Consider the following 24000-nt stretch of genomic DNA (forward strand, 5'->3'; position numbering starts at 1 on the left):
TTTAACATACATGTTTTATTACAAAAATGATATTAATTCTAATGAAACTCTTGCAACAATTGGTATAAATCTGAATGAAGTTTTGTGCATTATATGGAATGACTTTATAGCAATAACCAAACATCCACAAAAATTAACAAATTACTTATGTAATTTGATGTATATAATATTCATTATATATATTATTTCCCTTTTTGAATAATAAGAGCGCTTCCTGTAAGTGTTACAGTGCAAACCATATAATGCTCACTTCATTTTATGAATATTGCCAAATCTGACCATGACAATGCCTGAAAGGAGCCGTACAAAATTTAAGATGCACCTGATTCAAGTTCTGAAGCTGGGGTCTCTGGTTCCTCATCATTGTAGATATTTTCTGCCATCTGCCAAACCTGCAATAAAAAAAAATATAAAAAATCAGTGTACATTACACATGCCCACTGGATATAACAACTGCATGCGTATACACAAGGAAGCCGGTCAGCCGAGCGGACAGCACTCTGGACTTGTGATCCTGTGATCCCGGGCACCGGCGAGAAACAATGGGCAGAGTTTCTTTCACCCTATGCCCCTGTTACCTAGCAGTAAATAGGTACCTGGGTGTTAGTCAGCTGTCACGGGCTGCTTCCTGGGGGTGGAGGCCTGGTCGAGGACCGGGCCACGGGGACACTAAAGCCCCGAAATCATCTCAAGATAACCTCAAGATAAGCATGTGCACCTCAAACTCTTCTCCGTGTATATTTCTTTCATTGTCTTGTTCATATTTTTCGCGAGGCTTAGGTCTTGTCTCGTAACAGTGAGATAAGATGTAGGGAAGGGAACAATGAGGAGAAAGCCCCAAAACACTGGGACACCAATACATATAGCTTTACCTACAGTGATTCATGTGTATGCAACAAAACCAGAGACATAAGCATTTGGTTTAATGCTAATTAGATGGCAATACAAGCCATCAGTACCAACAATAAGAAACGAAACTCGACTGCATTCCTTATATAATATAATAAAAGAAATGTGAAAGACTGCATGCCAATTATCTCCAGTATATTTAGACACAGTATTAAATTACTCAAACCTGAGGTTATATCTTGAGGTTATCTTGAGATGATTTCGGGGTTTTTAGTGTCCCCGCGGCCCGGTCCTCGACCAGGCCTCCACCCCCAGGAAGCAGCCCGTGACAGCTGACTAACACCCAGGTACCTATTTTACTGCTAGGTAACAGGGGCATAGGGTGAAAAAAACTCTGCCCATTGTGTCTCGCCAGCGCCCGGGATTGAACCCGGGTCCACAGGATCACAAGTCCAGTGTGCTGTCCGCTCGGCCGACCGGCTCCCATACTTCCTAATAACATTCCTTCCTACTCCCATAACCTAACAATATAAAATGCTTCAACTCAACACCACTGGACTGCCTGGCTCAACATACTCAGCCTGCCACAATAACACAAATAAAAATACACACAACCTATTATCTACTAAATGTACACACCTGCATGATGTTATCTTCACTGACCGAGCAGATCACCCAAGGCTCATTAGGGTTCCAGGAGAAATCGGAGATCTTAGCAGTATGGCCTCCGTGAATGAACTGAAAAACGAAACGGATAAAATTATTAAATATAACATTGATAAAAAAAATTTATAACAAAATAAAACCTATTTTAGAGACAATGTATCCAGACCTCTATTTTATTAACATACATTATTTTAATATTTTATTATTTAATTGTAAGAGTTGCCTGGAATGATTTTGAGACTTAAAAATGAGTGCTGTAGAAGTAATGATGCAGACTACAGTAGAGAAATAATATTATCTACTGTAGGCTGCATCATTCACTAAATAATATCCTCTTGCTGTACTCTGTGAGGCAGAACTGAAAGTAATATATACAACTTTAAGAGGGTAATTATAAATCTGTTATGTATTTAATGAACATTCTTAATACGTTACTTGTATTGAATTCAAGAAGGTGCATAGATATGGGCAATTATTCTTTTTTTCCCATATCCTGTTCTTCAAATATATTGCAATCCATTTTTTGGACAACAATGGGGGAGAACATCGAGGAAGGCCTCGAAGAGGCTTGGTCGAGGAACATGCCGCGGGGACGCTAAGCCCCGAAACCACCTCAAGGTAACATGCAAAGGATTGGTAGAGAGAACAAAGTCACTACTTCTGACACCTAAACCGTTTCCATGCAAGCATTACTTGCTTATATATAATACAAACTTTGCCTCTCACAGTTCCTCCATAGAACACACATCCTATTCAGCATGGTTGAAGCTGCAGATAGTAACTGGTTTTTATTGTTATGTAAACCTTACAGAGTAATCAGACAAGATATGATGGAATGAAAATCAGAAATGCATATTAAAGTATTGGAAGAGGTCAAGGAATTAAGTATTTAGGACAAGTACTGTGGAAGCACATAATATTATACGGAGGAAAACAAGGGAAAGTCATTACTAGGAAAAATTACATTAGGTAGCAATAATATGGATGTGGATAACAGACAGCATTTATGGACCTCTTCCAACCTTCACCTTCAGAGTGAAACATGGAATGACATCAATTATTCAAGCAGTAGAAACAATAAGAGCTGAAAAAGGTAGGTAGGGGCAGCACAACAAGTACGAGATGTGTATGGAACATGCGAGCTAGAAGAGATGGGGTATCGAAGAATGACTTACGGCGAGAACACAAAACATGCAGGAACGAGGTGCAGGTGCTAGTGCGATTAGTGCACAATTTACTAATGGAAATAACTAAAGAATTAATGTACAGCTGGCCTTAATTATAAGGGTTAGAGAACAGGGCCAGATCCTGTTTAGCTGGAGGCTTTGATATCCAAGAGCAAACAAGGAATCAGACAATTGTAATTAAACCTCTTTTAGAAAAGTGGATCATTACCCATAACAAAAACAAAAATAAACAAAATTACCAGAAGTTCCGGGGGACCATCTTCAGCGTCCTCAGCACTCTGCTCTTCACCAATCTTGCTGAGGTCCCACACGTGCAGGCGACGGTCGGTGCCCGAACTTGCCAGGATTGTCTCGTTATGAGGTGACCACTGAACCTGTGCCACCAGAAGAGGTCAAAAAGCTGTTAAGACTGCTTCACAATCTTAGTCGTCTAACTATTCAATTTAAAAAAAAAGTACCAGTATTGCAACTGTACTTTATTAAACCAAATATAGCTTAAAGGTTTAAGAAACTTTATTTCAAAAGTAAGTAACCAGTATATGAAGCACACACATTATGGCAATGATATTCAACAGCCAAAGCAAAAACCTACGAAAACAACTGGATGTCACATCCTTACATAGTACAGGCTTATGACAATCTATATAAATCTTTCATTTTAATGCTGAATAATTGAATGCCACTATGTAAGAGAATATACAAAAATCAGATAACATCAAAACACGTTTAGTACACACCATTCTTGTCAAGATATCCGAGACCTAGTTTGGGATTCAAAATAAAACTTATGAATAATTGAACTTTCTGCAAGAAAAACTGAGTTATCTGTTTGTAAAGAACCAGCATTGTATAATGACAATTCACCAGGAAGGTGGTACACCTGGTCTTATAAAGCAGCGGGGTGCCGACGTAGAGGGCTGCTGGACTCTGGCCGTGCTTCATTACCCACCCTCCTCTACAGTGTTTAGTATCTAACTTTCTTTCACCCCATTACAACCACGATTCGGCTCATCCCCTGATTGCAACACTCACTTTGAAGGATTAGATTTTCACACCTGCTTTGCTGAACAAGTGTTTGACAAAGTGGGAGATGTGCAGATTTGATAAGAGTCCAGGGTTCACAATCCTGAGTGAACACCATTTTGGGGTCATGCTCCTACCTTTAAAAAAATAAGATTCAAGGGGCTGGATCCCAAGAAATATCAGCAGCATCAAATTTCTCAACTTGAAGATTCTCCTGGATGTTGTCCATCGTAAGACAGGCCAAAATTAAAATTTTCACTCATTGAAATTCATCCAGTGCGCATGGAAAATATTAGGGCATGAATAATAACTTTAGCCCATACACTGCACAAGGAATACAGCCTCTCACAATGTTCACAAGAACCTGATAAAACACCTTATGGGCCGATTCGTACATCAGACTGTAAGCAGCTGCATCCAACAGCCTGGTTGACCAGGCCACCAACCAGGCAGCCTGGTCAGAGACCAGGCCATCGGGCCACTGATCCCCATAACTAGCAAAAAGGTAGAAAAAGATAGTTAGACCATTGGTCAAGCATCTCTGCAGGGGGGCATTAACATTTCGAAGGTTAATATGGCTTTGATCGTAACTTTAACGATTTTCATAGATGGACAACACTAGCAGAAACAGTCCGAGCCTTTGGAAATGTCATTGAACATATATATAATCACAAATTTAATTATGTGGTTCATTTTAATTTTGAGTTAGTGTGGTTTATGTTCACCAAGGTAAGGGCTCTGCTACTGTCAAAAAATAGGCTTGCTACGGTGATATCATTTTACACACAGGTTCTCCTCGTTGTTGTCCATTATATGATATGGAAATTTTAATTTCAACCTAAATGAAATTTGGCTATAGAACATGGGAAAGTTATAGTATGAAAGGTAACTCCTCTAATATGACTGATCATATTTTAACAATTATTTGAAGATGCATTCAGAAGAAAACATAGCAAAGTATTTTTGTTGAGGAAAAAATGCATCACAAATGCCTCTTGAAGGCCTCTATGGTTGCAATAAATCAGGCCTCGTCTACATATAGTTCACCGAATCAAGGTTGCACAATACACAGTACGGCACTATTTACCTTTTCTAAGTCAATGCCTCCCCCACCCAATGAAATTGAAAAAACAGGGTAATTAATAACTATAATACAAATCTACCTATTAACTAAATTAATAAAAAAACTGGCAGCTCTACAGTGTAAACCGATGCCAAACACATCAGTACCGTCCTTGCCCTCTCCTCAAGTCCTAACAATAATTACCCACAGCTGCTCCAACTCGGTCAAGCTCACCTGGAAAACCTCATCTTTGTGCGACTCAAATGAGTGGAGTTTCAGCTTGAGATTGCGCAGGTCCCACAAGGCAACTGTCTGCAAGGTGGGTGGAAAATTATAACTGAGGACACATGCACTCACCACACACATGGAGCATGCAAGCACTACTTACCTGGAAGATTTCGTCCTTGTGCATGGCAAACGAGTGAAGCTTCAAGCTCAGATTACGTAAATCCCACAGAGCGACCGTCTGTAAGGGAAGCTGGATGTTGAACTGTTCACACGCACATTTTTTCTAAATCCTCAAGAAACGAAAATCACAACGATAATGTCGACATGGAGACTGACTATCACCAATACGTACTTGGAGTATACTACCACCATGTGAGCAAAATATACTAATCTATATTAATGACCCTAATGTTAAAATACTGAAGGTGTCATTATTTAACAGGGGGGGGGGGGTAAAGCATAATCAAGAGTCGAAATTAATAGACGGTCTCGCAAAACATTAGTTTAAATATCCTACAGAATAAAGGTACCTGCTGCAAATTTTTAAATTTATATATATATATAAAAAAAATCTTCATTTTGGCAAAAAATAAAGTATATGCCTTGAGCTTAGTTTCCATGACTGAATTAAGAAAGAGCCACAATAAAACAACTATGCACTGCCTATCACTTTGAATTTAAGACTTTGTAAGACAAATACTCCTAAACTCATCACTATTTTCAGCTTCTATAAACAAGCCAACAGCACGAACACCTAAAACTGTTTACTTCATGTCAGTTTTCAGGCAGGATTTATTTTGGATTGAGAAGACAAAACCTGCAAACTACTTGACTAATTCTTTACAGGATTGGAAATTAACAAACCTTTGGCTCTCCTGCTAATTAAGGCTAATAGTCTAGCTTCATCCTTTATTATGTAAAGCTTCAGTTTCAAATCAATGTTTACTCTAAGCATCAATGCCATTATGCACAACTAAACTCTTGCATCCACCTCAAAATTTAGTAAAAATAGTAACGAACAACAAAAGTACCGATCTCAAACAAGCACTTCTTAAATTAAATGAACAAATCCGCAAGGGCCGTGACGAGGATTCGAACCTGCGTCCGCGAGCATCCCAGGCAGCGTCTGGGATGCTCTCGGACGCAGGTTCGAATCCTCGTCACGGCCCTTGTGGATTGGTTCATTTGATGCATCACGCAATTGTGATTTCTGTGTGTAACTTCTTAAATTCTCTTACTATTACCAAAAGTTAAGAAAATAGCTACTTCAAACTTACTAATCAAATTCTACTATACAAAACTTTGAAAAAATGCCAAAACAAACTTTTATAAATTTTCCACCACAATCTGGTAAGCAATTTGGTAAAGGTTGCACAAGAACTTATTTGCAATTTTTTTTTTATAAATTTTGAATTTCTTATGCCTGACCAAAATTTACTTTATAAATCACAAACTTTGTTTAAGAAATTCTGTACAGTATTTTGACATTTAATCAATTGGTTAAAATTCTAATATATTCAATAATCGCAAATCAATTTAGTGAAATACTAAGTCGGCAAATTGCACAAACTTCAGTCAGATCATGGCCGGAAAATACAAAATTAAACATCTGGCACAGTACAGAAAAATAAGTTGCTATTTTTAGAAGAAGCAAATATGAAAATCATTTCTAAGTCATGCATCAAGAAGGCAACTTACAACAAAATCAACATATTAAATGCTAACATAAACAGTGGACATTCTAGTTAAAACTCAAAAATAAATTGCACACTGAACTACTGTAATCTCAAATGTTTTCATTTATATATCACTGAATAATAATAATAAATACTGTAATAATGAAAATATAAACACATAGTAATAATGAGTATTAAAATAATATGCTCAACACAAATTGCAATGAATACATAGTGTGTGTCATTCTAACCAAAACAAAACAGTCTGGGATAAGTGAATGGGGAGTATAAACGCTACTGACTGAACATTTAGCCATTATATAAATATAAACTATCAAATCATGCAGACACTGAATGTGAAGAGACAAATATGCATATCCAATATCATAGACATACGAGTTCATTGTCTATTGCATCACAAACAAGAGTTCAGTTCATCGTCTATAACATCACAGACAAAAAGTTCGTTCGTCTATAGCATCACAGACAAGAGTTCATAAGTCTATAGCACATGTAAACAATATCTTACACCTGCAATACCTACCAAACAAAATATTCAAGTCAGATGGTAAAAAAAACAGACCTTTTACCCTGTTCAACCCACACATCTTCAAATTAGTTTAAGCATTAACAGCAGCAAAACACTGCACTGTTTTGCGAGAATGATCAAGCTTGTGGTTATTCACGAGACAAAAATGCAGTTCAAGTCTGACAATTATGATCTCTGTGCCACAATTCTCCCACCCTTTAATCTGGCATATGCTATACCAGTTGCTTCATAGAGTAAACCATTTAATTCCAGCATTGACAACTATTGTAAACACTGGATTCTTCCAGCAGTCAATGAGCCAGGCTCAAGATAGTGTACACAGGATTTAGTGTACGGGCAAATATAAACCCAAGGTAAGGTGCTCCAAAAGTAAAAATGTGAAGATAATGCACGTGTGAGAAAAAAAATTAAAGAACACTGCCAATGGGACACCAGTGTATTAAGTGAACCTTGTGTAATCAACAGTAGAGAAAGGGAATGAAGATCAGTGTTATATCAGAGAAACATCACAAGCAGTGCCTGCTAACTGCTTTGCAAATATCACACACACATTACACACGCCATTAGGGAGCCTAATGTTCAATGTATGCCAACAGCAGCAAACACAGAAAAGTGAATAAATATTGAAGAAACCAGAAGTGGCTATACCACCCAAGGTACAGACAGAATAACTTCAATAGCTGCAAATACTTCACAGTCCTGCTGAAGCTCATGAAGAGAACTCTAGCCCAGAAATGAGCCATGAAACCAGTAAAAAAGGACTTCACAAAAACTGGATATAAACAGTCCAGCCAGTAGTCGTCCCCCCCCCCCCCCACCTGTTACAGCTGACCAACAACAGGTGGCAGCACCACTGGGAGCAGCTGGACAATACAACATTCCTCACTCCTTTGCCTGGTGTCTAACAGTTTGAACTGCTCCTCAAGAGATCGATATTGTACCTGGATGGGGTTCTGAGAGTTCTACTCCACAATCTTGAAGCAGCCCACAGACCTACAAATTCACTATAGCCCAGTTGCTCTGGCACTTCTTGCAGAAGTCTCCAGTTTTTTCTTAAAGACTTTTGTTTTGGTAATATTTTTTATATTTGCTGGGAGGATACTGAACAACTGCGAGCCTCTGATTGTGCCTATGGCACCTCCACTCTTAACTGGCCCTTAGTCTGCATTTCCTTCCATGTCATTCACTGTAGTTCAGCATGTTATTTTACTGTGGAAATTTGAGACCTGGTCCTCCAGTAATGTATATTTGATACCTCTCTCGTCTCCTTTCTAGAGAGTATATATTGAGATCTCCGAGATAATCCCAATAGTTTAGGAGCTTTAAAGTAAAAAAATTTTTTTCGAGCAGATATACAGTAATATATCTGCTCGAGCAGATATATTATATGAGCAGATATAATAATGGCTTAAAAATTAAAATTCCATGCATAAACAATTCTCAATATTTTACAAATTCACACAATTCCTAGTATGATACACCCCACAACAATACTTGCAAATAAACGACAAATTGTGTTCCTAGATTGAAATCAATATTTTTTTTACATTTAACTTGTAAATTTTTTTTTTTAAACATATTAACAGCACCAATGATCCAAGTCTATGAGCAAATCAACATGACTGTGTAAAGTATATGATACAATGAACTAATGTTCAATGCAAATCGATTACCTTGTCAGCACTGCCAGTAGCTAGAATAAATTCTGAATAGGGATTAAAGGAGAGACAATTGACTTCAGCGGTGTGAGCATCAACGGTGTGAGAAGGTTTATTTGTGTTGTTGGCGCGAGTATCCCAGATCATTAGCTTCTGGTCGTCCGCCACCGAACCAAACAGCGATTCATGAAGGAGATGCCACGCAACATCCTGGAAAAAGATAATTTACATTAGTCAAAAATCAACGTTGCTTAGCAAATAATGAAAGTAATCAAAGAGAAGCTTAAAGCAAATTATACACCTACAGAAGACAGCCTCTCATTGCTCTTTTATCCTTTACTTAAGTTTTCTTTCTTTAAAGCCTTCAAAGCCATGACTGGCCACTCTATGCCAACTGCCTGGAGATGATTCAAGGTGTGCTATTATATTCAAGTCCCACCGATTCAAGGGGGATGACATTAAACACTCGATATCTTTGTCAATCATTTGCCATATTTTGGAAAAGATCCCGAGTGCCTCAGTTAGGAAATAAAAAACTATTTCAGTGTATCACCATCCAGCAAATGAATATACTGTATAAGGTGCCCATGCTAAAATCCACTAATGTCATGGAAAATTATAAGACTCTTGAAGGACCTGGAAATCTTAGTGATGAGGAATATTTGCAAGGAGTCACCTCGAGTATCATCCCAACAATAACATAAAATAAGCTGCTCTAACAGCAAGGGAAGCAAGACTAATGAGAGAGTGTTACGTGTGGCGACCGATATGATGCTGCACTCATGACGTGTACACACTTGTTGTCAATTGGAATACAACACTATCTGATTTGTATTGATTTGTAGTGCTAGTGAAGATCGAGTGTATTCACCTAGTTGTGCTTGTGGGGGTTGAGCTCTGCTCTTTTGGCCCGCCTCTCAACTGTCAATTAACTGTTACTAACTACTAATTTTTTATTTTCCACACACACACACACACACACACCTCCAGAAAGCAGCCCACAGCAGCTGTCTAACTCCCAGGTACTTATTTACTGCTAGGTAACAGGGGCATCAGGGGTGAAGGAAACTCTGCCCATTTGTTTTTCCACCGGCTGCTGGGATCGAACCCTGGTCCCTAGGTCCACGAGTCTAGAGCGCTGTCCACTCAGCCAGCCAGCCCCTTGTACAATTGTGTGTTCTGATCACTGTGCAAGCTATCTGTATATATAAATATATATTATATATATTGATTGTGGTAGAGAAAATGTACAGTTTTGTCAAGTGGGACAAATGTTGTGCCACAATATAATATATGGAAATAATGCTACTGTGGGTTTTATCAATTGCAAAATTCTGAATAATATCCATCAGTAGATGAAACAATCTTCAATTCTAATAAAAAGTCAGATTGAGGAAGCGAGGGTGTGGGGGCAATGATGACCTTGACACCAAGCTGTGGCATGCTGAAAACACTTATTTTCAAAGTTGCCAGATCTAGCACATTTGGCATTACAAAATGTGATTCTGATGAAAATATGTCTATGATCATCTTGTTTATGGTGGGGGAGGGGATTTTTATGCTATTTGTAGTATGATGAGCATAAGTATTCGTAGTGCAAGCAAGTGCAAGTACGCCAGTTAGTGTTTGTGTATGATGCGCCATATCTACCCGGTGAATCGACACAATCTACTTTAGAATGGTCCAGGACGGACCGAAAAGTCGTCGTCCCTTCACCTTCTAGTGTGTGGTCTGGTCAACATACTTTAGCCACGTTATTGTGACTCATCGCCTGCATATCTACCTGGCGTTCTGTGTTATGTGCAAATGAAAGATTTAGGCGCAAATATTGGCATCAATAAACACAGGGCGTACATACATTTATATGCATATATCTGTACACGTGTATATTAACAAAGTTATAATACTATTATTGACCAAATATCCCCAGTTTGCTAATTGTAGGTAGTAAATGAGTGATTATAACGGTTCCACGGCTGATCGCTTGATGGGGGCAGTGTGCAGGATAAGCACATTATTATGAAACTAGCTCACCACATGTTTAAGTTGTTTAGTTTGGAGATGGTATTTGTTTGGCTTTTAATCCATTCATTGTTGATATAATATGCATAAAATTTTGTAACTAGCTTATCAAGAACATAGCTTGATGAGCTAGTTACTAGCTGATAATCAGAACAGGGCATTTTTAGGTAGTTTATGCAGCAGCACATTGAGTTTTTTTTAGTGTTTACAATTGCAGTGTTACTATACTTTACACTGTACCCGCTTGGCTACAGCAAATGGCACGAGCAACAGAAAAAAGTAATTCATTCTGTGGATGTAAATGGACAAGCACACACAGTAAGGAATGTGTGTCATATTTACCAAATTGATCATGACAAGTGGTCCACTAACCTCAACAACTGCTGTGTGGCCTGTGAAAATGGTCTTTGCATCGATAACTCTGTTCTCTTTTGGTGTGGCATTAATATCCCACAAGCAAATAGTGTGGTCATCAGATGCACTAAGGAGGTAGCCATTCAAGTTGGGATTCCATGACAATCCATAACCTTCTTTCTGGTGACCACGTAGCCTGTGAAGAATAAAAATATGGAAATTATCATTTGTATTTGTTTTAAATTCAGCAAGTCTGAACAAAAAGTTCAAAGTAGCACAGGCTATGGTGAACCCGTAATGGAAACTACCGTTCAGCCCCTGAAGAAATCAAACTTGCACTAGTTTCTTCTGATAATCTGTCAACAACAGCAGTGATAATAGCAGAAAAATTATAGTATCATTTTCTTGGCTGACACTATATTTGCTTGGATATATTCGGTAAATGTCAGGTTATCAGATATATTTCTTAGATCTTTAACATGTCTCCCTTTTATGAGTTGATCCGATTGTGTCTTATACCCTGTATTTCATTTAAGTTCATCATTTCCACCCATGCTGGATTTGGCCACTACCAAAATGCAGTCCCTATATAAGAATTTATCGTTTAAAATTAACTACTCTAATACCATATGTCCTTAGATAATCTTATACTTTTCCTACACTAATAATATCCTACTAATTCAGAACACAGTAACTCAGAATAACTACAGTAATTCCTGCATTACTGTGAACTGTACATCACTGCTCACCTAAGATCTGGATGACACTCTCCTGATGGATCGGGTTTTGAAGGGTGCTTAGTATAGTCAAAGACAAGGACGTCGCTGGATGGGGTCTTCGTAGCAATCACACACGGATTTTGAGGCATATATCGAGCTCTATTTACTTCTCCTTCGTGGTTAATTTTTATCTCTATTTCAATCTTTCCACTGACAGAGCCAAAACCTCCAAATTCTGAAAGTAGTACCAGACCTTATATTAATAGATAATCACAAATTTAATTATAACACTTTACCATACGGACGACACTAAAAGGCATCATCCATACTCGGACAGTAAACGTTGTGATGATGCTAAAATACACAATGCATCTCGAAATTATCGAAGACCATTTTTTATCATTTTTTTCTTAGCACAGTGCATGAATTGCTTATCAGGGGACCATCCAGAGATTACATCAACAAACTTTTACAGCTCAAAAATAGAATTGCCCAGCTTGTGAATATGATCAATATTCTTTGTAAATTACTTGTTGGATTTATATTGATATGTACAAGTCATATTATACTGATATGTACAAGCCATATTATACAGTATTGATATGTATAAGTCTCACCGACACAGACAGGTCATTCACATAGAGTACGTTTTGAAAACGGCAACAGACTCGGGACTGAACCTTGATGGATGAATTTGCTTGCTACATTCCCCCATTATTACTTTCCAATTACAAATCTGTTTCCTGTCGATCAAGCCCTCACTCGCCTGCCACCACATCTTTTCAATTACCCCCAGCTTGCCTCTCCAGCTTGGCTGGAGTGAAGTCAAATGAGGCTGTCTTAATAAAATGAGATGGAAGGAGGAGGATTAAATACCTCGAATAAATCCACAAGGGCTTTGATGAGGGTTCGAACTTACGCCCAGGACGCCCGTGACGTAGCTTCGAACCCTCATCACGGCCCTTGTGGATTTGTTCATTTGATGCATCACGCTATTGTAATTTCTGTGTATTACATACCTCCTTTTTCATTATCATAATGTGATGCATCAAATTGAGCATCTTCATTTGGAAGCTGAACCGAGGCAATGAGTAGGTGGTTCTGTTCGTCGCTAGTGTGCGTTCCAAGGATCAGCCGATGAATGCTGTAGTCCTTTCCTTCTGGCCTGCAAATTAAAACAAATTGTCATGTAATATGAATAGCCAAAGAAATATTAATTGACTAAGCAAGATGCAATATAATAGGAGGAAGTGTTAGTTGCTCATACAGAAAGCCAAGGAATATAAAATAGGTTATCTTATCTTGAAATGATTTCGGGGCTTTTTAGTGTCCCCGCGGCCCGGTCCTCGACCAGGCCTCCACCCCCAGGAAGCAGTCCATGACAGCTGACTAACACCCAGGTACCTATTTTACTGCTAGGTAACCGGGGCATAGGGTGAAAGAAACTCTGCCCATTGTTTCTCGCCGGCGCCTGGGATCGAACCCAGGACCACAGGATCACGAGTCCAGCGTGCTGTCCGCTCGGCTGACCGGCTCCCAAAGTCAGGGAATTTTATTTGTAAATGAACATTACCAAGAATATCAATGTTAACCCTTAAACAGCAACTATGGAGAAATGATCATACCTTCCTATGCACAAAAGTAAAAAAAAAATTCAACATAATTTTTCATTATATTATTAATTTGTATAATAAATAATAAAATAAATAAGAATCGCCACCAGCAGTCATCGACGGAAGTATTCCCAATCTGTCTTCTCTAATATTGCATGACATTTTGACCTATCAATTTCCAACGGCAAAAATTTAGGGTTACTACAAATCATAGCGGCTCTCAAAAATTGACGGACTCCCCTTTTCTATCCATATGGGGTCCTCAGTTAAATTAGGCATTTTAGTTCACTTTTGCCATGTTGTAACAACTGGAGAGGAATGGATGGTATTCCACCACTCCTTATAACTTGGCATATGATGCTCCTCAAGAATTGTCACACATGTGCAGTGCAGAGTGGATTGCTTTCAATACTGCAGAGCGGATTCACTTTCAAACACCTTCCATTCAGCATCGTCCCTTGCCATATCTTGAGATTATCTCGAGATGATTTCGGGGCTTTTTAGTGTCCCCGCGGCCCGGTCCTCGACCAGGCCTCCACCCCCAGGAAGCAGCCTGTGACAGCTGACTAACACCCAGGTACCTATTTTACTGCTAGGTAACCTGGTTGATGGGGTTCTGGGAGTTCTTCTACTCCCCAAGCCCGGCCCGAGGCCAGGCTTGACTTGTGAGAGTTTGGTCCACTAGGCTGTTGCTTGGAGCGGCCCGCAGGCCCACATACCCACCACAGCCCGGTTGGTCCGGCACTCCTTGGAGGAATATATCTAGTTTCCTCTTGAAGATATCCACGGTTGTTCCGGCAATATTTTGCCAGGCAAAATAGGGTAACGGGCATAGGGTGAAAGAAACTCTGCCCATTGTTTCTCGTCGGCGCCTGGGATCAAACCCAGGACCACAGGATCACAAGTTCAGCGTGCTGTCCGCTCGGCTCCCTATGCATAACCTACATTTTATTCATATCCAATTACTACCTCTTCACACTCTCAATGTCTGCCCATCTTCATCCTGACCTCCCTCCTACACACAAATTAATTTGAATATGAACTCCTGATTAATCATCCGTTCATGCAAAATGCACAAACCATCTCCATGCTCTCTCTTCACTCCTGGGTTCACTGGCTTTTGCACTTCATATATTTCTCCATGACATTTTCATGGACTATTTCAACTCGTTACTCTAAAATACAGTTTTTAACTACGGTGTAATTCCTAACACATTTCCAAGTAAATATGTTTAATCACTATAAATCTTTCCACTGTATACATTGTTTCTCTTCGGTAATAAACCACAGCAAACTTTGAACTATTGTTGTAAATTTGCATTTTAACTTATCATAAATACAGTACTGTACTGTACATTTAACCAGAGCATAAGTTATAAACATCAGCTACAATACACTTTGATAAAATCACGGAGGTACAGCATTCTTTATTAGAGTTCTTTAAATACCTTTCCACATATTTTATAGGTTGTGTGTGGTCTATTTCACAGAGATAACTCTGTTGACCAATCCACACTAGAAAATGAAGGGATGACGACGTTTCGTTCCGTCCTAGACCATTTTTAAGTCGCAATCGACTTGTTTCGGTCCGTCCTGGACCATTCTCAAGTCGATTGCGACTTGAGAATAGTCCAGGACGGACCGAAACATAGTCGTCCCTTCATTTTGTAGTGTGTGCATTGGTCAACATACTTCAGCCACGTTATTGTGACTCATGGCCTGCAGAGGTAACCATTTCACATTTCACCTTGTAACATCAGGGAGCCACTGTGCTGTAAGCGACGGCCACTCCAAGGCATGAGTCATGACAAGGTCGTACAAAAAAGGAGTGTTCTTCTTCCATATCTTGTACTCCTCGTTAATGACCCGCTCCTCCACTGCATCGTCGAAGGTGTCTGTAACGGCACCGGGAAATCTTTACTTTCATTCTGCTTCTAAAAGACACAAAGTTTAATAGCTACAACCATCACAGACATTTTATATGAAAATTTAATTACAAAATAGTATGATAACTTGTATATAATTTAGAGTACTGTACTTGCTCACCAGTTGCCCTTTCCATTACAAATGTGCCTGATTCACCCACTATGGCTTAGAATGAAAAGTATTATGCACCATATAAACTACCACACATGACAAAACTATAAAACACTGAACCAATAGTTTTACACTGGACCCTCCTAATGAGCATTAAACCAGGCTAAGAGACAAACTTGGTGAACAACAACAGCCTTGGACCAGGTGTAATCCTTGACCACAGTGGGGGCAGCTTTGAGTCACTTGAAAAGGAAAGCACAGCAGTGCCACTTAGATAAGAAGGCGAAAATGGCACCTATCTAAGAAAACGACGCCGTGGCCCACCTTGCAGACGTTGCACAGGTGTTACCTCTGCCACAGCCACGGTTGTCGGGAGGTCTGGTGCCGCACGCACAGGGCCACCGCCATCCCCTACTACACAACAAAAGAATATCCTCTTTAGTTTCCCCTAATTTTAGGTGAATTACTAAAACTACTGCTATAATAAAAATGACTGCATTCCACAACCAAGTTTCAAGCAGAATTCTTAATTGTATGAAAATCCTTGCTTCACCAAACTATTTGGTGATACTTTATATGTTTCATTATAAAATTAAACATTGGAAATCATGCAATTTCAATTTAATAAATTTAATGAATTCTTTAATTATAACAATCTTAATTTATAATTATTTAAAATAGCATTCTTAGGAATACAGTAAAATTGTCCTTTACTGCAAAATAAAAATTATTTAAATAAAATTGCCACATTAGTCAACCAGCAATGCTGCAGAAATACAAACATTTCCTCAGCCAGTGATAATGTTTCTTTTCATTCTTAATATTAAAATATTAGTAGCAAGGTCTTGAATTAGTAAAGAAACCTAGGAAAACTGCAGCACAAAGCACAGATAAATCAAGGCCACCTCATTTCGACCCCCACCAATATAACCGTGACCTATGACGACCCCCCACACAAAATATAAGCATGCAGAGCTTGGGTCATAGTAATGCCTATCATGCATCATATTAATGCACACAACACTCAAGACTAGTTGCAATAACAAGTTTTGGCAGCCAAGGCAGTACACCTTTGGATTTTGGGTTTTGGCAGTACATCTTTGCCAAAACTGACCCAAAATGGTAAAAAGCTCAATACAGAAGTTAAATTATATATATATATATATAACTGAAAACTCACACCCCAGAAGTGACTCGAACCCATACTCCCACAACTGGTATGTACAGGGACGCCTTAATCCGCTTGACCATCACGACCGGACATAAGGAAGTGATAGCCGAGGCTATTTGAACCACTTCCCCGCCGGCACTCGGATGGTAATCTTGGGCATAGCATTTTATCAAATCACCTCATTCTTTGGGGCACACGTGAGGAACACAAATGCAAACAAGCCTGAATGGTCCCCAGGACTATATACAACTGAAAACTCACACCCCAGAAGTGACTCGAACCCATACTCCCACAACTGGTATGTACAGGGACGCCTTAATCCGCTTGACCATCACGACCGGACATAAGGAAGTGATAGCCGAGGCTATTTGAACCACTTCCCCGCCGGCACTCGGATGGTAATCTTGGGCATAGCATTTTATCAAATCACCTCATTCTTTGGGGCACACGTGAGGAACACAAATGCAAACAAGCCTGAATGGTCCCCAGGACTATATACAACTGAAAACTCACACCCCAGAAGTGACTCGAACCCATACTCCCACAACTGGTATGCACAGGGACGCCTTAATCCGCTTGACCATCACGACCGGACATAAGGAAGTGATAGCCGAGGCTATTTGAACCACTTCCCCGCCGGCACTCGGATGGTAATCTTGGGCATAGCATTTTATCAAATCACCTCATTCTTTGGGGCACACGTGAGGAACACAAATGCAAACAAGCCTGAATGGTCCCCAGGACTATATACAACTGAAAACTCACACCCCAGAAGTGACTCGAACCCATACTCCCACAACTGGTATGTACAGGGACGCCTTAATCCGCTTGACCATCACGACCGGACATAAGGAAGTGATAGCCCTGTACATACCAGTTGTGGGAGTATGGGTTCGAGTCACTTCTGGGGTGTGAGTTTTCAGTTGTATATAGTCCTGGGGACCATTCAGGCTTGTTTGCATTTGTGTTCCTCACGTGTGCCCCAAAGAATGAGGTGATTTGATAAAATGCTATGCCCAAGATTACCATCCGAGTGCCGGCGGGGAAGTGGTTCAAATAGCCTCGGCTATCACTTCCTTATGTCCGGTCGTGATGGTCAAGCGGATTAAGGCGTCCCTGTACATACCAGTTGTGGGAGTATGGGTTCGAGTCACTTCTGGGGTGTGAGTTTTCAGTTGTATATAGTCCTGGGGACCATTCAGGCTTGTTTGCATTTGTGTTCCTCACGTGTGCCCCAAAGAATGAGGTGATTTGATAAAATGCTATGCCCAAGATTACCATCCGAGTGCCGGCGGGGAAGTGGTTCAAATAGCCTCGGCTATCACTTCCTTATGTCCGGTCGTGATGGTCAAGCGGATTAAGGCGTCCCTGTACATACCAGTTGTGGGAGTATGGGTTCGAGTCACTTCTGGGGTGTGAGTTTTCAGTTGTATATAGTCCTGGGGACCATTCAGGCTTGTTTGCATTTGTGTTCCTCACGTGTGCCCCAAAGAATGAGGTGATTTGATAAAATGCTATGCCCAAGATTACCATCCGAGTGCCGGCGGGGAAGTGGTTCAAATAGCCTCGGCTATCACTTCCTTATGTCCGGTCGTGATGGTCAAGCGGATTAAGGCGTCCCTGTACATACCAGTTGTGGGAGTATGGGTTCGAGTCACTTCTGGGGTGTGAGTTTTCAGTTGTATATAGTCCTGGGGACCATTCAGGCTTGTTTGCATATATATATATAAATAAAAGCCAAAACTGTCATACAAGTGATAGCTGGAATCCACACACACACACGAATCAATATTTTTAAATAACATTCGTTAAATTTTAAAAATATAAAAGATGTTTAATCTACGAATCTAAACCTCAGTGGATTCAAGAGCGTTTGCTTGCCCTACCATAGCTCAAATCTGCTGCACAATACTTTTTGTCAAAAGGCGTAAGCAAATTATTATTTTTTTTTGCACACCATGGGGAAAACTCGTGATGTGCACAAACACACTGGGTACTCTAGGAGTACCCAGAGCATGGGTTCGAATCCTCATGCCTCCTACCGATTTTCTCATCAATACATCACGTTAACACGTTTTTTTTGGTGCATTAAGGTTGGGAAAGATTTGGTTAATGTTTTTTCAGAAACCAAAAATACCAATGAAAGCTTGCATAAAAATCTAACACAGGTAAAATATTAACATCATATGAAATTCAATCAATAATAATCTTCAAATTATAAGTATTAAAAGACAGCTGTTAGATACTGTACTATAAGAGAGATTTTGCACCAAGGTTTGCAAAATGCACAATTATGCATGAACTACAAACCTTTAGTGTGGTGAATTATATGGCAACCACCACTCTCATTCAGGTAAAAGAAAATCTAATTCTGTTGCAAGGGAAAGAACAATTAGCAGATGCATTAGCTGCATTCACTTTGCTAAACCTAATTTTGTTAACTGTAAACATTTTGCTTAAATATATCAAAACATTTAAAGCAATTTCTACGAAGCATGTGATGCAACACTAAACATACCTAACGAGACTGACCCCCCCCCCCCCCCCCCCGGGAAGCACCGGAAGCCACCTTAAGGTACCCCCCCCCAACTTTGTGTAAACTCCAAAGATCTAGAATTAAGCACAACTACAGCACATGAAAGCTAAGACAGTTTACAGAAGACCACTCATATTGCAAGAGTTGTCCTCTTGCAATTATTATTAATTGGCAAGAAGACCATATTATATTATTATATAATAATGTAAAATTATTATATTAACCTTGTACTGTCTTCACATTGCAGTATGTTAATGTCATGAAGCATAAAAAGAAGTTTAGAAGCATGTGTAATGATTTATTACAAAGCTCCTTTATCCAAATATATTTTACATTTTGCAAACATTTGATCTTCTGAATATGAAATACGGTAAACACTAATTTTGGAAAAGGCAAGTGATATACTTAGTACATACAGTACTTCTCTAGGATCATTAAACACCCTGTAAAAATTAACAGGCTATGGATTCGTAAGGCATATGAAAATGTCAATTAAATTCTTCTTACTGTATTACCGAAACCTGCAGAAAGCTTGCAATTAACTGAACCAGGGGAATAACAATGGGTAACATTTCTTTTGGGTTAAATTAACAAGGTTAAAAAGAATAACCTCACTATGGATCATTAGGCTTCCTGGTACAGTATGCAAATCCCCGAGTACAGGTTGGGATGGCCACGTTATTGAAGATAAAACAATGGAAAAGGTGTTAAGCTGAAATTAGGTTAGGATGGTTATTGTTAGTTCTACACTCGACATTCATTGTACGGTACTCAAGTGTCACAATCACTCTTAGCATGCTTTTCTTAAAATCCCTACAGTATCAATATAATTTGGTAGTACTACATGCAGGCAATGAGTCACAATAATGTGGCTGAAGTATGTTGACCAGACCACACACTAGAAGGTGACGGGACAACGACGTTTCGGTCCGTTCTGGACCATTCTCAAGTCGATTGTCACAATTGACTTGATAATGGTAAAGGATGGATCGAAACGTCGTCGTCCCTTCACCTAGTGTGTGGTCTAGTACTACATACGTGTGTGTGTTCTCATAACCGAGTGTATCTTATTCTTGTGCACAAGTAAACTTGATGTCAATCTAAAATGAAGTTAACAGACACAGCACACACTTTGTTTTATACTACAAAATTGCGTTCTCTACCGAAATTATATTAAACCGAGTAAACTAGCAATTCAACAATCTTAATAATGCTCTTAAATTTGTATATACAGTAATCTGTAGATCATATTTATGGGTAGCAATTCAAAATCTATAATTACTGTATAGTACAGGGTACTTTATGAGTTGGATTTTGAAATGTGAGGCTGCCTAAGGCAAGAACTGTCTGGACCAAGAACGTCGTCGACATGTGCTGTCGAATCTTTTCAAACTGTCCCTGCCGAGTCCCACTGGTGCTAGGCACAATGGAAATCCTGCAGCCGACCTGCGTTTACCATTCTGACTAGTAGAGAAACATGTACTGTAAAAATCCACAGCCACTGAATAAAAAAACTTAGAACAGGAATGCTTGAAGAGGAAAAACAATATATATAGATAATGATACAGAGACTCGACCAAACTCAAAATACTGTATGGTGTTGCTGCAAATGGACATGCAGAGCCCATGCCAAACTAAGGTTTACTTAGAAAAGAAAAAAAAAAGCATTCTTGACCAAGAATTAAGAAAACAGACCAAAGCATCTCCATAACCCAGCAGATGTGTGGAAAAAGGCTAACATAATTCCAATCTACAGAAGTGGCAACAGGGAAGACCCCACTCAATTATAGACCTGTATCATTGACTAGTGTAATAGTCAAAATATTGGAAAAATAATTAAAACTAAATGGGTAGAACACCTGAAGAAAAACGATATAGTAACAGGGTATGATTTTCGATCTGGAAGATCCTGCATAATGAATTTACTCAGTTTCTATGATCAAGCCACTGAGATTTTACAGGAAAGAGATGGTTGGGTTGATTGCATCTATATGGACATGAAAAAGGCTTTCGACAGAGTTCCACACAAGAGGTTGTTCTGGAAACGAACACATTGGAGGAGTGACAAGAAACAAGAAAAAGAGACGACTCTTGGCCGAGTGCAATGAACTGTCAAGACAACCTCTAGGATATTGTCTTAGTCCAGCTGTGCTGAATATAGAAGCATAGATTTACCCTAAAACACATGCAAAGCTCAATGGAGAGCCTCTTAGGTGTATATAGCAACAGTAACTGATCCCTAGAGTTGGGTAAGAAAGCAGTCCTGAAACAAGCCAAAGAGATGAAAGAAGAATCGCATCCTGCAAAATTCCAGTAACCTTATTCAAGTGGGTGTACTCAAAAGTGTGTGGAGCATGAGGAACCAAATAAGAGAAAATGCAAATGCAGTGGAAATAGCTCAAGGGGAGAATGTCCATTGCTGTAAATGAATGAACTAAACTAGAACAGAAAATAACTGATAACTCATTTGGTTAAAAATTCTAGACAAAATTGGAACACACACGAGAAACGTCCACTAATACAACAAGCTCTCTGCACAGTAACACGTCTCAGAGAACAATCACCGAGTTCCGGCCTCACTTGCTCAATCCAGCACAAGAATTGAGCAATTATTCAGATTGTGAAGTAGATATTCAGAGGATGCTGCCACATGGTGAGGGTTAGGGGTAGTAAACAAGAGCCAACCAACTGCAAGTTTGCAAGAATGCCAATTGGTAATCCTTAGGGTATCACTGCAGTATTTGTGAGGGAGTCCGGATTTTCTGTAATGTATTTTCTGGCAATAAATCCAAGCTGGCTAGAACATTCACTCTTGTTTAGCACCATAATGACTCCAAAGGGGACAGTTTGAAAGGACACCCTATTTGGGGGTTTTAGTATCATTGGATACAGTGGCTGTATCCAATGATACAGCCACTGAAGAATTTGTATTGTGGAGGTAGCTCATGGCAAGCAAATTTACCCTAATTTAAAATTAATAGTTTAATAATAAATGTCTTGTGATTCAGTGACCAAGTAAGCAACTAATTATCAAAAGAACACACCAAGCAGGGAAGGTACAGTCAATTCAATGACCAAATGAAAATGACTAGAAGATCTAGTCATTCCCCCTCCCACACCATATAAATTGGTAGGAGGAGGATTTTAAGGCTATCAGAAGTAAATTAAATTTAATACTGTATATGAAGGAAAATATTAAAAATGTCAAAAATAATCTTAAAATAAAAATCTGAAATGCAATTAACATTTAATGAGCAATCAATAAGAAAAATAATAAATACAGGTACAGTACAGTATATACTGAACTTTTGCCAATTAATGATAAATCACCTTTTTTTTTTTTTTGTGCATAGTTAATGCTGCCAGGTTAGGAGGTCAAAAAGTTCCAGTAATGTGGATAATCAAATATATTTGCACACTGCAAGTGATGTCACCGATACTACATAGTTTCCAAGCCATGTGGAGGTTCACGTCACTAGTCTCCAAATATTCGTGCATAAAAAACTTGAACCAACTGAATCAGTACATGTAACAAAACCATAAAAATTGCAGGAATTTCGTCAGTTGTACAGAAATAAAAAAAACGGCATCAAAACACTAAGGGAAGCTTGCATAAATTTGTTTGAATAAATTTTATATTTCCACGAGTCAGTTCATGGTTTTTTAAAAATCAGATTTTAGTTTTATCGTCAAATTTAATGAGTTATATTTTATTTAATATCTTCATTGGTGTTTTACATACAATCCCAAGTGTCCGGAGACCGGCAACTTTACCCCCCAAGTGCTTGCCACCACTTTTGAGCCAAATACAGTGCATGACCATTGTGAGCTTGTACTCAAATAATACGGTGCATGACCATTGTGAGCTTGAACTCAAATAATACAGTGAATGACCATTGTGAGCTTGTATTCAAATAATACAATGTCCAATGGCCTCACATAAAAGGTGTGAACACTATATCATGTAAACAAAATACTTACACAAATACAATACAACTAGGCTACATATGGATGCAAGAATTAGGCCAGAGCCGACATTCGCTATTTCAGTATTTACTGGCTATTGGCTATTTCAGTATCTACTGTTTTCTTACAGTAGATACAGCACAGCAGATAGCTCACATGTTTTATCAACTGCACCCCTAACCTTACATATATTCATCTTGAACACATGATGCATACTGTGCAATATATTTATAAATTGTTAGACCGAGTAATTATCAAAAGAAGGCACCAAACTGGGAAGACTTTGTAACCCATGTTTTTTTTTTTAATTTCAATATAAGAATGAAATAAACGAATGAAATGAACAGTGTGCAAAATGTTAATGAACAAACCCCTCCATAAACTACACCCACAAAATTGCATTTGCTTCAGTGACTAGCAGAACGTGGTCAGTATTGGTGGGAAGCCTCCCCATGATCCAGGACCTCTGTCTGTGTGGTGGGAAGCCTCCCGGTGTGGTGGGAAGCCTCCCGGTGTGGTGGGAAGCCTCCCGGTGTGGTGGGAAGCCTCCCGGTGTGGTGGGAAGCCTTGCCACGCTCCAGGACCTCCCTCTGCGGTGTGTCTGGAACCTGTGATGTGAAGCCTCCCAGTGTCTAGAACCTCTGCCGTGTAGTGTGAAGCCTCCCTGTGTCTAGAACCTCTG

General features: G+C 39.3%; 1 protein-coding gene across 8 annotated transcripts in view; it reads right to left on the reverse strand.

Annotated features, from left to right (window-relative positions):
- The window catches only part of Caf1-55 (chromatin assembly factor 1 p55 subunit), a 24957-nt gene continuing 957 nt past the window's right edge, over positions 1-24000 (reverse strand). For 2 of the 8 annotated variants that reach the window (XM_045726257.2, XM_045726254.2), the window contains exons 2-11: positions 15970-16059; positions 15356-15503; positions 13015-13160; positions 12026-12230; positions 11295-11472; positions 8916-9110; positions 5023-5100; positions 2942-3076; positions 1489-1587; positions 1-392 (exon numbers count right to left, since the gene is read on the reverse strand). In XM_045726257.2, coding sequence (XP_045582213.1) covers positions 312-392; positions 1489-1587; positions 2942-3076; positions 5023-5100; positions 8916-9110; positions 11295-11472; positions 12026-12230; positions 13015-13160; positions 15356-15503; positions 15970-16059 — 1355 coding nt within the window. In that variant the 3' untranslated portion in view covers positions 1-311. Of the gene's footprint in view, positions 393-1488; positions 1588-2941; positions 3077-5022; positions 5101-5176; positions 5255-8915; positions 9111-11294; positions 11473-12025; positions 12231-13014; positions 13161-15355; positions 15504-15969; positions 16060-23710 lie in introns of all 8 variants that reach the window. The other 6 variants (XM_069312092.1, XM_045726255.2, XM_069312095.1 and 3 more) reach the window with 4 other exon arrangements.

The sequence above is a fragment of the Procambarus clarkii genome, chromosome 71 (assembly GCF_040958095.1).
Source record: "Procambarus clarkii isolate CNS0578487 chromosome 71, FALCON_Pclarkii_2.0, whole genome shotgun sequence".
Lineage (NCBI taxonomy): Eukaryota > Metazoa > Arthropoda > Malacostraca > Decapoda > Cambaridae > Procambarus > Procambarus clarkii.